The sequence below is a fragment of the Aplidium turbinatum genome, chromosome 13, assembly GCF_918807975.1.
Source record: "Aplidium turbinatum chromosome 13, kaAplTurb1.1, whole genome shotgun sequence".
Lineage (NCBI taxonomy): Eukaryota > Metazoa > Chordata > Ascidiacea > Aplousobranchia > Polyclinidae > Aplidium > Aplidium turbinatum.
The window spans coordinates 20,957,040-20,972,430 of NC_137484.1; the positions used below are offsets into that span (position 1 = coordinate 20,957,040).

General features: G+C 36.4%; 2 protein-coding genes across 2 annotated transcripts; one reads left to right on the forward strand and one right to left on the reverse strand.

The window, feature by feature from the left end:
• Positions 1–2,005: 2,005 nt before the first annotated feature.
• LOC145781732 (piercer of microtubule wall 2 protein-like) lies at positions 2,006–2,398 on the reverse strand. The gene has a single exon (XM_082593402.1). The coding sequence runs from the start codon at positions 2,396–2,398 to the stop codon at positions 2,006–2,008; it is 393 nt and encodes a 130-aa protein (XP_082449528.1).
• Positions 2,399–4,774: 2,376 nt separating this feature from the next.
• On the forward strand, positions 4,775–15,163 carry LOC145781970 (beta-1,3-galactosyl-O-glycosyl-glycoprotein beta-1,6-N-acetylglucosaminyltransferase-like). Its single transcript, XM_082593684.1, has 10 exons — positions 4,775–4,883; positions 5,395–5,455; positions 5,996–6,242; positions 6,386–6,443; positions 6,886–7,038; positions 7,769–7,926; positions 11,611–11,835; positions 12,508–12,657; positions 13,173–13,330; positions 14,268–15,163. Exons 3-10 carry the CDS (start codon positions 6,019–6,021, stop codon positions 14,654–14,656), a joined length of 1,515 nt encoding a protein of 504 aa, XP_082449810.1. The 5' UTR covers positions 4,775–4,883; positions 5,395–5,455; positions 5,996–6,018; the 3' UTR covers positions 14,657–15,163.
• Positions 15,164–15,391: the final 228 nt, after the last annotated feature.

Sequence of the window (15,391 nt, forward strand, 5' to 3'; positions counted from 1 at the left end):
TGAATCTACTCTTTTTTAAAAAAAAAACAAAAAAAAACGGGTTTTTTTGAAAAAAACCGGGCGGGTTGGGCTTTTTTAAAAAAACCCGGGTTTTTCTCAACCCTGCTTTACAAATTTGTAAATATTTTGCAATTGAAAATAATTTAACAGAAAAAAATTTATATAACAGTTTATTTATCAATAAAGCTATCATAAGTAGTGTAAGTTTTATCTTTTTACGTTAACTATGTATATAACTTGGTTTTCAAATTACGTTCTATGAAAAACTCTGCTTTTTATATAAATACATATATAAACGATATCCTGACTTTCAAGTGGCATAAAAATAAATAATTAAATATGTCAACAAAATGCGCTTCTATCAGGGTCCCCACTCTGCATGTTATCAGATTACAGACGAAATCGGTTAATAGCATACTGCTTAAACGTATCAATCGTTTATTTGAATCAAAACCTGAAATCCCAAACCAAATTCAATCTGATGTTAAGTAAAAACATCGGTTAAGCGCATACCGCTTAAAAGAATAAGTCGGATAAAAGCATCAGGTTTTGCTTCTAGTTTGCATACTTCATTCACTTAACCATATAATTATATCCGTTAGCGAAAAGAGAATGTCTCTTTTTTGCTTCGCATTATTGTCTGCAATGTTCAAAGGCGAAATGAAGCAAAGGTGAAACAGACGCATGCGCTCAAAACAAAGACAAGTGTCTGTAATCCCAGGCCATAATCTTATGTGCTAGACATCGCACTACAAAGAACCAATTTTCGCACAGCTGGGCTTCATTAAAACAAAAGAGCACACAAAAGGAATAATCACACTAAAGAAGTTTAAATGCTTTTGATGTCATCGCGACTGGCCTTCCAAGGAATGGACATGGACAAATTATTTCGGCTTAAGAGGGAAGTGTTGGAAAGCATGTCCAAAAGTTTTTACCAGAAAACTTTGGAGAATTTTTTTAAATTGCTGAAAAAAAGTAGCCTACTGTTGTGAAATGCAGTTCATAATTTTATTTCTGCAGTTTATTTCTGCAGACAGCGCAAAAGACTTGAAAAAAAACTTTGCGATTTCAAAACAATGTGTGTGAGCCGTGTTTTTCTACCATACCACTATTTTCGTAGGCCACGTTCCATACTCAAAACTACACAGCTGGTACGAGCTAAAAATAGCACGCTTGAATCAAAAACGTCAACGTCAAAGTTCGCGTTGTGACGTCACAGAGATCGGTGAGATTAAAAGAAGTCCGATTGCCGCAGTTTGCAGAAAAATGCTTTGATCATACCTGCTCAGCCAAGTCAGCAAAGCTGGTTTTTTTTTACATTGTTTCAACGTCTGCAGATGATAAATCAATGTAAAAAGGACCAGTTTTGCTGGCTGGAACATACAGCATAGTGTTATGTAACACAGAACTAGTAAACTCTTTAAAGTTTAACCAGAATTGTAAACAGTTGTAGGAAGCATCAGTTGTAATGTGCATTGCAGCCTAGTCAGCACAGACATCTTACCAACAATTACGCCCATTCACAATAAACCTTTTTTTTAGTAAATTGGTTAAACGAATCAATCGTATAATCGTATCAAAACGTCTGGCAAATAGGTGATTCGATTAACCGATTTCGTCTGTATCATATTAATACGTTTTTTTACAAATCATTTAATCAGATGGATTGCACAAAATTATTCCACCAGAACAACAGTGATGTTTGGACACGTTTGGTAATAAAATAGCAATCACAAAATGCGTTATTGTAATTTTAATACACACAACAATACCACTAAATTACTACACGCTTAATAGTATGACTTATCTTTCTAATAAAAAAATAGTAACTGTTTTTGTTAACAAATTTGATTTTCAGAGGTCCTTAAAAAAAATGGTCACAAATACGCACATGGACTATATACAGTACATCACAAATATAAATGACTCTAAATAAAATTGTTTATGAAATTTATATTAAACTTTGTTTCTAAAGATAACTGCTTTAAAGTATAGAATCAGTATATTACATATGTGGAAAGTCATAGACTCTACTTCTATCCATGGAAGTATTTAAGGAATGATTTCTGTACATTCCGCATTCACCTAAATGCTGTGAAAATGTCTGTGACTTGGCATGGAAAGTCGAAGGAGAAGAAGCTGCTGTGGCGGGCAATTCACCATAGACACTTGACGTTGTTTGGTAGAGAGAATGACAGGGCTTATAACTAGAATCTCGTTCCAAGACATCTGGAATAACGGCAACCTTTCCAATACAAGAAAATACTGGATTTCCCATGTTGTGACATAACTTTACATTCTTTTCAATCAAGGCTGCCTGGGCAGTAGTTGGAAGTTCAGATTTCCCACCATCTATTGCAGATTTATTTTGAGAATCACTTTCAGCTTGATTAGTCATACTGTAATCTTATTTTAACTATTTTAAAATAGTTAGGCTAAGACTACAAAATGTATCTAAAACATGATACCAGTAAATAGACACCAATTTTAATGCCTGAGACAGGTATATTCAGAGGTGGGCAGTAGCGCCCTACTTTTGTAGCGGCGCTACTTTTTTGGTAAAAGTAGCAGTAGCGGCGCTACTTTTTAGTTGAAGTAGCGGCGCTATTTTCTTCCAAAGTAGCGGCAGCGGCGCTACTTTTTTCAGTCGCACTCCCGCTACCCGCTACTTTTTAATTTAAAGTGAAAAAAATACTCGTTACTGGCGTGGTCAAGCAGCTATATAATCGGTTTGGTTGCAAACTTTTGGTCTTTTCGGCGAATATCTCTGTGTGGTAAAGCCTATCTGCCAGGCTTTAGACATTCTCCAGGGCGAGTCCAAGGCCTATTACGAAGTCTTGCAATTACAATTGGCGCGAAGAAGTTGACCGAGATCAGTGATCTTGTGACCTGTGCGGAGTTGAGAGTTAAAGTTCTTGAAGGGGCGAAGAAACGATTCAACAAGTGCTTCAACGACATGAAATGCGTTATGGCGTCTTCATCCCTCCTTCAAGACGTCGTGGCTACAATTTCTGCACTACGTTTCTACGGATGATGCTGACGCATTGCGAGAAAAAGTCAAGACAGATGTAATTCGACTGTTGCGGGAGACATCAACCAGGTTGATACTGAGAAGAGAGACAACAACACCAGTTTTTAGGTGTTTCGACTGTGCCATATTTCAAACTGATTGTCCTGCTTTGCTATCATGCACGTTATAACGTCCGCGTTTTGTCGCTTCTACCTTTTTCTAGGCCTCTGCTATGTTTGTCATATAGGCTACTGTTTTTTTTATTGTGATGGTCAGAACTAAAAACACACTAAACTGAACGGCAATGCGTAGCCTAATGATTGAGTCACTTCGGGTTAGAATTTAGTTTAAAAAAAATCACTTTTTGCCGGAATTGAACTCATATCCTTGGGAGTACGAGCCAGACAAAGATCGCACGTGCCACGGATTCGCTAGACAAAAATAGTTGAATTTAAAAATTATATATGCACTTTTTTCCAACAACAGCGCACATGCGCAGTAAAAGCGACGTAAAGATTAAAAAAAAGGCATGGAATGGCTGTATTTACGGCACCGCAAACGTAGCCACTTCCTTAATTTTATTGCTGGTGCAAACATGCAGAGAACGATTGTTATATATTATAATTGTTATTCGATTGTGGGCTATACAGCAGCAGTTTCTGATAAAAATAATTCATATGGGCCAAATAACCTTGAAATAAATAGTCCATTAGTCCTACTCTGATTGGGACTCATCAAAAGTAAATTGCTATGGCAATTTCATCATTTTATGACTCAGCTTTGGTGTTGCCAAAGCACAAAAACAATATCAGCTGTAATAACATAGTAGGGGTCTGGAAAAAGGAAGAAGCAACAGAACATTAAATCGTGCTCGAGAGAGAACTAGGACAAATTTTTACGTTAAAATAAAATAGTGTGTGGTTTTTAAAACATTGTGCTAATCTGTGGTATAATTTTTGTTTTTATTTTTGTTTTTTTGAACGCAATCAAATATTTTATCTTTGAAAACAAACCGATACCATAGAAAGATTTCAAGTCAAAACTTAAAACAAGTGAAAGTTTGGTTTGAAATCATTTTTGCTTGAATATTCCCAGTTGACTTAAGTGTGCTGTAAAATTTGCTTTAAGTAGGAGAATAATAATTTTGTCGGACAGAAAATTCCGACTTTTTTATCCATAAGTTTATCGCAAGGAATGTTTGATTACATTGGATATATGTTCTTTATATATTTCAGAAACATTTTAATTGAAAAACTACGTTATTCATGAAAAGTTTGTTAAGTTTGCCTGCATGAAGGTTTCCAAGCAGTGCGAAATTGAAAACAAATTTATAGGTAATTTTTCTTTTGTCTTTTGAGAGCGAAATTGAATATTTTAAAACCAAACTTTCATTTTGAGACTATCGTTTTCGTTTCTCAATTTCAGTTAAATTTTGACTGGTATACTTAAGTTTTTCCTGTTTAACTTTTCAGCCCTGTTTGCAAAGAATCACAAAATTTAAGCTTTATCGAAGAAAATTAACAAATCACCTTTTCTTCCATTACCTTTTCTATATAGTGAAAAATAAATAATTCATTTAATTTTACGTCTGTTTGAAGACTACAGTATATTTGCAGACTTCAGCATTTTATCAAAAAATAACCTAGTACAATTACTGTGCTGTACTTGTCTTAACCCAGTCTAGTCATAGCTTTAGTCTAGTATTAGTTTCAAAGTCTCAGCGTTTAGGCTGAACATAGCATACGTTTTTGGTCAAAGATCTTAGCAGTTTTGGTTAAAACTTCATACCTAGAACGAGTTCAGCTTAAAACTCCTACAAATTTTTGTTAATGAAGTTGAATAATTGATTGAATCTTTATCCTCGGACTGAGAAGTACTGTAGCCTATCGATTAGTGTGTTTCAGTATTTCAACATGCCAAAACCTTAGATGTTTTACAGTTAGAATTTCTATTTTTCTGAGCTGTTGTTAATTCGAATGTTGTTTTTAGGAAATACCGTAACAAAAAGCAGGCACAGTGATGCTTGGTTCCAATTCTTGGTCAAAATAGGCTGCAAATGTAAAATTTAACCTGTGAAAACTGGAAAATTATGACCAGTTTCAGCTTAGGTGTTTAGCATGATATTTAACATTAAAATAAATTTGTAACCTTATGAAATTATTGTCGAGTTATTATCTTGATACTAGTGTGAAAACACGCAAAGTTTAATGTAAAAACTGTAAGATTATTTAGGTTCATTGGCTATAAAAACAAATTTTGTTTTGAAACAAAATGTTAACAGATTAGTGTAACAGTATCCTAATATCATTAGCCTACCGTAGGCTATTTACTGACAGAAAATATAATGCGTTGTGTTATTTAAGTTAAGTTAAATTATGTTGCAGCATGTACGGTATTCAAACAATGAAAATTCTGGCAGATTTTTTATAAGAAGTGGATGCTAAGGTAAGAAAAGTTGAGAAGATAAGAAATCAAAAATAGTTTTATAGATTTATGGGTAGCAAACAACTTAATGCTTTTATTGACTTGAGGCTACAATAAAAAAATATCTCAATGTCACACCCACTGAGGCAAATTATGATTAAAAAATTAGTTGTGGTGTACTACATTATATCCTAGGATTTTTAAACAACTGTTTAGACTCCTGTTTTTTAACTAATAATAATAAAGTTTTGCTCTTACATGTAGCGATTGACATACCGTCAAACAGGGTGACTTTGTTCAAAAACAAGGAATTCCTGTTTGTAACAAGAAAACAGAGAGCCACATCAACTCCATTTTATTTCAAAGATATGAAGCCATCATGAAATGCATTGTGTAACTTCTTAAAACTATGAAAAACTGATAAAAAATGTCAAAAAATTACTATGTGTGTGTCACTGTTTATTTTTTGATATATTATCCATAATTTTTGTTTTTGAATTAAATCATAATAGGCAAAACTTATAAATTATGCACTTCTTCAAATTGCTGTGCAATTTACAGAGTTTGGATGTTGTCATTTAACCATGAAGTTATGTCAAAATCCTATTGTAATTCATAAAAGAGGTAGTCGTACATTTTGGTGCTATGGTATCAGATTTCTTCGACACAAAATCAAGTGTACTGCTTTCAGTTTGTATATAATTATCATCATATGGTCACTTGGAGTGTTTCTTACAAACGTGGTGAAACAAGAAAGACATGTTAAGCGACAGGATGTCCAGCAACAGCATTTTGACACTGGCTCTGGGTATGTTGGCATTGAGCACTTTTTGTATTAATAGTATTTATTGTTTGAGGCAATATTTATGTATTTTAATGTAGATTTGATCAATTTTTTTCTTGCTTTATTTTCTTTTTATGTTTTGATTAAGCAAAGTTTCAAATTTGCAGACTTTTTTATAAAGAAAACAAAGCATTCAAACTGTGGAACACAAAAGCTGTTCAAGAGGTATTTCAAGAGGCTATAATTTTATTGTCAAAATGTTAAAATTATATATAAGCATTTATGTTTCAACTATTAATTAAAATAAACTCAGTTCAGCCATAAAAGTAAATGAAATAATTTATAAGTAGGCATGACAGAGCTTTTGAAAAATATCAGGGAATTGGTCAAACAATTTGCTAGCCTACTGCTTTTGTTTTATAGAATATAAACATGTAATGAAGCAAACATATAACTTTACAAATTACACTGGGGATATGACTGCCCAAACATTTTTGACTGAATGATATCAGCCATTCAACAGCACAGTGAATGTGATGTTTCTCTGAGGCCTTAAATGCATTTAAGTAACTCTTGACCTTGTTAAGGATTTTACCTCACAAGGGAAGATAACCTACATAAACAGAGTACGGTAGCTGAAAGTTCTATAATGTTTGCATTTTTACAGATACATACTCCGAAAGAAATAAACAAATATTTAGAAAGCATTCGAATGAAGCCATCTTCACTTCTCAGTCCAGTTGACTACAGAAAAATTATAAAAGGGGATCCGCATACTGTTAATGAGACAACTTACCTTTTTTTGAATCTTTATGGAAAGGTCAGTATTTTAAAGCTACTTCAATTTGCTAGGCTACTGATCTTTTTGGGTCTGCTACTATTTGGTGAGTCCGATTCGGTGAGTCCGATTTGGTGAGTCCGATTCGGTGAGTTCCTAACCTCTAACCCCTAACCCTAAAACAGCAATAATAATTAGGCTACGGTACCCGATAATATAAAAAAAAAATTGAAAAAATCAGCGAATAGGGATCGGACTCACCGAATCAGACTCACTGAATCAGACTCACCGAATCGGACTCACCGAAACGGGCCATTCCGGATCTTTTTGACGTTAGGCTTATTGTTAAATAATCGTCTCAACTAGTCCAAGGTATGGTTTTGTTGAATGATGTTGTTGTACTTTCAATAACTATGCAATGAAAATTGCTTTAAGACAGATTTTATTATGTTGTTGGATATGAGATTGCAATCGAATTGAGAGAAAGCTTTGCTTGTAGGGTGAAGGGTGATGTATATTTAATAATAGTAATTCTTTTCAAGAAATTTAAGTGGGATTTTATCTCTATGATTAAGTGTTATGATTAAAACTGTGCAATTTTAAACATAGAGCTTTAGTAGAGAGTTCACCTTGTTATACCACAAGCATAGAAAACTTTGTAACAACCATTGATGCCTAGGATAGGCCTAGCATTAAGTTTTATGTTTGTATGATGGTTTGCAGTGGGCTATTATTCTGTCTTTGCTTATTATTTTGTCAATTTGTGATGTAGGACTATACTGTTGTTCGGAGGCGGCTTCAAAGCGAAAGATCAATAATTAAATTGGCCGAGAATTGTACCAAGTTTGTGCTGAACAGGATGTATATTACCAGGCCGATGTCAATCGAAGAGAAATTGTATCCAATTGCTTACATCATTGCCATACACAAGTAAATAACGTAGGCAATTTAGGGTGGATCAAAAAAAACGAATTTTTAGGTTCAGCTTAGTGCATCTGCCAAAAGATGCAGTTTGGGCTATCTTATACATTGGTACTTGAAAAAATATTTTTTGACCCTGTTTGACCCCTATCCAAGAGCTCTCTAGTGACCGCCGAGGCAAAATTCCTTAAAATGACTATAATTTTTTTTCTAGTAGGTGCAGGCTAGTGGTTTTGATGTCTATCCCCACTAAATCAAGTCTTGGGAAGTTATTTCTGCAGTTTAAAATCATCTATGGGCTAGCAAAATGACATCAGAGCCTTTATTCAGCAAAAATGCTTGAAAAAGTTGGAAATTTATTGTTTTTTTTTTAAAAAAGGGCAAAGAAAAACAAATTCATAATGCTTCTAAAGGTATTGCTGTTAATACACTGAAGCAAACATAAAACCAAACAATTACCGTATGAAGTTAATAGCAAAAATGCTGCCTTTAATTTGTGCATCCAATTATCCATAGCATTACAATAATGGACACAAAATGCATGACAATGGGTTCAGGCGAAATCAGTATGTTAGTGTTTTGTTGAGGAGCTTATATCAATCCCTGCAGACATATCTTTCTTAAAAGGAATGATGACAGACAGGACAGCCACAATAGCCGGATTTGACTCTATTTTATTCGCACGAGTCAGAAGGAAAGAAAGTAGGATTCTTAGTGCAGAAAAACGACAAAAACACTCTAAAAAAGAAACGCAAAAACTGCTTCTACTGTAGCTCTTAAGATAAGGAACTTCTCTGGTCAGGTTGTTTACATCACATCGGTGAAATCGTTGTGTCATGTATCTTTGAAGATTTGAAGCTAGAGGCTTCAAAATAACCAGAAATGAGCATCTTCATGAGACTCCGCAATAACTGGGATTCTATTCCACAGTGGCCAACTGCTAAGTACACTGGATATCAACAGCTTTTCAGTAACAACACACGATCTCATTCAGAACCTCAAAGATGACGTTGTTCAACTTGCACAAAGCAAATACAAGTTCATTTGAGGCGACTATAAATAACTTATGAACTTGTGCATTGCTTATATCAGTCCTGGTCTACAAAATGTGAAATTCTACCGTTCTGGGGCCACACACAAGGCCAGATGGATGGCCAAATTGATTCATTCCTATTAATTGGTGCTACTGGAAAATCAAATAGCTAAGTTACGTAAGGGAACTATCACATCAGTTTCACAAGTGGCTAAATTGAAAGATCTCATGAATTTTATTTCACTCGTCTGTGACTCTATATATTGGTTTCGGTGCAGTGTTGCTGCAGATGCTCCTTGGAACTGTTTGACTATGTACAAGAACATTCTCAGATATGGAGCAGTGCATAAGTTGATATCAGATGCTGCTGAACGTAGCTTCAAACGTCAATTTTGGTATCTCTCTGCTGAGATGGTACCACTGGACTGGCACTGTTCAGCTCTGAAGTTTAGGAAGAGGAAACATCAGATGGCTGATGAACTTATACATGTAAAACCTACAGATCCTGTTTTTACACCAGCAGATCGGTTTGGCACTGCCTAGCTACGGACCACGTTTTCTATCAGAAATCAATCTGGAATCAAAACTGACAGATTTTATCACAAAGGACTCTCGGTTCTTTTTCTCTGTTTTAGAGATAAATGATGACTTTCTTCCTTTATCAGTAGAGAAATGGTCTGAATCAGAGTCGTACCAGAAAGCTGTTTACAATGTGGCTGAACATGGAGTTAAACTGAGCACCGATTACCTACAGTCCTACATTGTGCCAGAAACGAGGAACACTATCAAAACATTTACAAATAGTGGAAGCTAACAGAAAAGACACACCTAATTTGAGAAAGAGAAAAAACTAATATCCTCTTGCACAGATTAGACTAGTCCGATCACATTGCCTTCTGTGACAAAATGTGTTAGTAAAAGTTTACACTTTACAGTTACTGTATACATACAGATTCAATACCAGGCTTTCATGTAGCAAACTTACTAGCCTATTGGACCTTGGTAACTTTCTATGTGTATTTGATCTATTTCCAGTGCGAAATTAGAATTTTAAACCACTTCCGCTCACTGGAGTTGTATTTTTAGCTATTCCAAGATGTAAAAAATGTGAATTCACAGACAACTTGTATAGACAAGCATATTCTTTTAATTCCCTGTACGATAAATAGTCGAACAGGCAAAAGTTTTATGCATATTATTTTGTTGAAACATACAAATTCTGTTGAGAAGCGTGAAAATACCGGTAATTCAATATTTACTTAATGGCAAACCTGAAAATTTGAATGGGATGGTGGCCCACATAAACGTGCCCCAATTCTACTGATTTTTGGACCAGCAAAGATTCTTGGCTAGTGGAACAATCTCACAAATCTACAAGTCAATAGTACAAAAAAAGTAAAAAACAAGGGGGTTGTGTGCACACTACCCAGGATGTGTTCAATGGGATGCTTATTCAGAAGCCAAATGCAAGTTTTGCCTCTATTAAACATCATATAAACTCAATTAAGTTAAGTGTGATCAGATATTTGCAAACATTGAAATAAACAATATCTAAAGCTGTAATAAATGCAATAGTTAAGTTTACACTATCAAATAAATATATATGCGGCATGCAGCTGCACTATCGTATGCTTCTGTAGTCTATTGGACCTCATATCACCTCACCACCTCATTGGACTAGAAGCCAGTTTGCACACAAATGGTCACACCCTAGTGTGTTTTACCTAGGTTACACTTTTTTTAGTATTTCATCCATAAAACTGCCCAAAATATTAAAAAATGCCATTTCTTTCCCATAAAATGCCTTTTTTAGAGCAAAAATGTCATTATGCAATTTTTGCTGCCCATGCATCATTTTAGACTGCAGAAGTAACTTCCTAAGACTTGGTTTAGTGGGGTTAGACACCAAAATCATTAGCCTACATCCACTAGAAAAAGTATTATGGCTAAATTAAGGAATTTTGGCTCGGCGGCCACTAGAGCGCTCTTGGATAGGGGTCAAACGGGGTCAAAAATGTTTTTTTAGGTACCAATGTAAAAGATAGCCCAAACTGCATCTTTTGGCAGATGCACTAAGCTGAACTCAAAAATTAGTTTTTTTTGATCCACCCTAGTAGGCATATATCATAATATCTGTGCAATTTAAGCATGAATTATGTGAATTGATAACTTTTTTCATGATTGTACCCGTTATAAATTCTTTTCACATCTACAACGCTTTTAAAACGCTGGTTTTACAGCAATTTATATTCTATAAATTAACTTAGAAAAGGCTGCATTGTTAGTTAATGTTTGTTTGGTCACCATTTTGTCACCCACATTGTGGGATTTTTACATTGGTTTATCAGTCTGCAGACGTTGAATCAGCAGGAACATCACGGGTTTTGCTGTCTGGGATTCCACAGTCTGCGTGACCGACGAATGATAGCGCCGGTCCGACGCTTGAAATGACGTCAGTTCAACACCACTCCAGCCCACGCGGCTATGTTCTGACGCGACATTGAGACTTGCCAAAATAGGGACTTGGCTCGATGCTTTCCGTTATGTTGTTGCCACGACAGTTGCGTTGTAGCTAGTATACTGCGCAACTGCGGCCTATGTTGTCACAATAGACCCCACCAAATTAATGGTTGTTCTTAGTGATGATGGCGTTTTTTCAGAAAATTTGCAATGTTCGAACGCCTGCTGCGGTCCATTTATCATCCTCAAAACATTTATTGTATTCACGTGGACAAGAGTGCTAGGCGGCGATTTATTGATGGAGTTCGACGTCTTTCGAATTGTTTCCACAACGTTTTTGTTGCTTCTAATCTAGTTGAAGTTCATTATTCCCATTGGAGCAGAGTTCAGGCCGATTTAAATTGCTTCCATGATCTGGTACAAAGGTGAGTTGTTGAGTTTCTTATTTCCTTTCCTCATTATGCTGATAGCTCAACAGCCTCTTGTCTAGTTAACTTTAATTAGACGTCAATTTTCTTCACAGTCATCATCCCAAAAAAATCGAAGAAAAATACTTTCTCTGCCGTCACTTCTAAAATTTAAGCACTGACTACCTTGCTTTGGTTTTGAATCTTTATTCTTGGACTGACAAAGCCTTGATGGGTTATTCCTTTTAGTTTCACATACTTGTAGAGGCTCTTGACGCATTGACGGAGTGAAGTTTTCTGATTGTTGAAGTCTTGTTGCCGGGGAATTATTCCATCAATTAGGTACCGGTACCGCTTAATGGAGAACAGTGCTGAAATGCGTTGCTCAAGCGCATACCCCAAGAGCCGAACCGGCACCGCGTGATCTTGAGGCCCGAACTAACAGGGCGCAGCGGGCCTTAAGATTTATTTGTCTGTAGAAGTTAAAACAGCCCAGGTAAAAACCCTCGCGGAAAGCATTTTAGCATTGCCAGCATACTGTAGAGTGTAGAATATAGGAGGGTTTTCAGAGATTAAACTTTCTCTTGTATGCAAGCAGCTCATTAGTTTCAAAATACCAAATGATGTGAGCTACCATTTAAGTAAGTTATGCTGATTACTTCCAAAACTTTTCTTTGACAATCATTACAGAAAATCTCAAGTTCCTTGGAAGTATGTAATTAACCTGTGCGGGCAAGACTTTCCAATAAAAACTAACCTGGAAATCACAAGAACTCTGAAGGCATTCCGGGGTTACAATAACATAGAATCAGTCACTCCACCAAAGGTTAAAGAAAAAAGGTTGTAAAACTCAGTGGAAAGTTATGAGATGTGTGGCCATGCAGTAAATTATGTTGAGCCTTGTGCTTTTTTAGTATTGCAGGGAAGAGGTTGAACGTCATCAGTTTATGACAGTGTCGCAGCCTACTTAATTTTTATCCGTATAACTTTTGAGGTGCTAGAACTAGAGAGTCGCCAACCCGCCAGTTTTCAGCTAATTTAAGTTTTATTGTCAACCTTCATTGGAAAAAGTAAAACATTTCTTAAGGTATTAATAGTTGCCTTGCCATCTTAATGTTAGGATTTGTAATTTTTTTCATTGGATAACGAAAGTGTCCTTGACTTTAAAATTTCTGATCGATTGCAAAACCGGTGATGGGCTACCTTCAGCATAGCAGACCAAAAGTTCCGGCTGCATTTGAAGAGGCATTTTCTAGGGGCTGTGAACATGTTTTGTAAGTAAGCTAAACATTTTGTTGCTTTTTTCTCAATGTATTGGCACACTGGCGTGTGGTCGAACTACTGTATGTTTTCAGATACAACTTTCAATATGAATTTCCGCCCAATGAAAAAAAGTTTGTATATGTCACGCTTAAGCGTACGAATGTTAAGAAAATGCGCCCGCCTTTGAGCATTTTCGTTGGGAGTGCGTACTACACATGGAAAAGACAGGCGGTAGAGTTCATGCTGACTGGTAAGAAATGAAAGTTCATGTAGCTTAGCCACTGTAGGATGACAAGCTCGGTTTTAAGGGGAATTATCCAATCATTTGAAGACATTGGACTGATAGCGTCAGAAGCTTTGCATGGCGTTGTATAGATTGGCAATGAATGTTATGTGTAGTGACATGCAGGAAAAGAAAAGCAAAACTAATGTGTCAGATTATGTTTGAGCACCGAGTGTGATGCAGGTATTTGAGCAGCTTCAAGGTAGAATTTAATATTTCAATACCCAGCACAAATGTCTTTATTTCTGACTAACACAACGAAATTGTTTTTTGTTGTGATGGTCAGAAATGAAAACAAACTGAAATGCATTTGAAGTGTGCAAACTACAATGTGCATCCTAGGAATTGTTAGTATGATGGGCTATTCGACTGTGTGCAATCATAGTGCATAAACCTTTGGACCTGCAACAAACCTTTGCAATTATTATTTGCAATATATTAATTATTAGACACTCTAACTGATGTTAGAACGCGCTAACCAATGCTGCCAGCTTTTTTGTATCGTTATACAATTAATCTATAACGCGTGTTTTGAATATCGTCACATTGATTGTGTGAATCTTCATGCTCAGACTGAGAAAGCTTCTTGAAAGCTTAATCCTGGCAGTTTCGCATATTTGTAGAGGCTTTGACCCAGACTGGTCACCGAGTTTGAAAGAGTAAAGTTTTCGATTGTTGAAGTGTTGTTGTCTGTAAAATTATTCCATCCATTAGTAGCCTCTGAATGGAGAACAATCCTTGAAATGCTTTGCTCAAGCGCACACCCAAGAGTTGATACAGTGCCGTTTGATCTTGGCAGTTTTTTTTCCGTAAAGTCAGACGCTTAACAGCTATCGATGAAGGAAATGATGTGATAGCCGGGGAAGCTCTTAATATCATACCAAGTTCTATTATCTGTGTGCAGATTCTACAGTGCAGATGTTCTTCCAATGGAGCAAAGACACTTTTTCTCCTGATGAGCACGTTTGGGCGACATTGCAAAGGTGGTATCCTTTTATGCCTGGAAGCCACCCTCCTCATCCAAAGTACGATTTAAACGAGCTTCAAACCGTGACCAGGCTGGTGAAATGGAAGGGAGCAGACATCAAGATATATCCCAAGTGTCGTGGCCAATACCTCAGAGGCGTGTGTGTGTATGGTGTGGGCGACATTGAGTGGTTGTTACAACAGCATCACATCTTCGCCAACAAGTTTGATTTGAATGTGGATCCTTTTGCTATTGATTGTCTTGATGTTTGGCTGAGAAACAGAACGATCTCTCAGACCTTCCAGATTGTTGCAAACGGCACATGACGCAACTACCACAGAAATGCATGCTTGCAATCGATGAGTTCGGCCTATAGGCTAACTTTCCACTGAAAACAATAGAGCATGCCCGGTCGCAACTTTGTAAAAGGTAGCATAAAAAAAACCCCATTGAGCAATGGTTTGTCCAATCAGAGCGGTGCTGATCAGTGGAGCATGATGATAACGTCACAAACAGTCATTGTTACTGAACATTGGACTAAACAACAACTGCAAGAATGAGTGCTGGAAAATAAAGTTAAAACGTTACGATAATCACATTACCAGTCAACCTTCGCGTCTCCCTTGGAGAATTTTTACGCACTCCCTAGTTTAAGAATCACTGATCTAGGCGAAGCAGGCATTACCTCTTATACGGTACGCTAGGGACTTTTTGATCTTTTCAATAAGGTTTGGTACCGAGACTGAATTTAATTGCAAGTTGTTCAATCATTTTTATAGTGCGCTAAGTAATTTTTACTTAATTGAACAAAGAAAACTTTGCTTGATACTCCACCGCTAATCGCACAATGTATCATTACCACAGGAGACCCTTCAAAACTTAAATTGATCACCGACAGAGATGCAACCCTCATGTAGGCTACAATGTCGACTTGCTACCTGGCACATGTAGGCTAGGCAATAGGGTGGGCCGCAGGGCCGGATTTACCAATAGGCTAGGCAGGCTGAAGCCTAGGGCCTCAACGTCCAGGGGCCTCGAAATTCGATTTCAAAGTTTGTAAT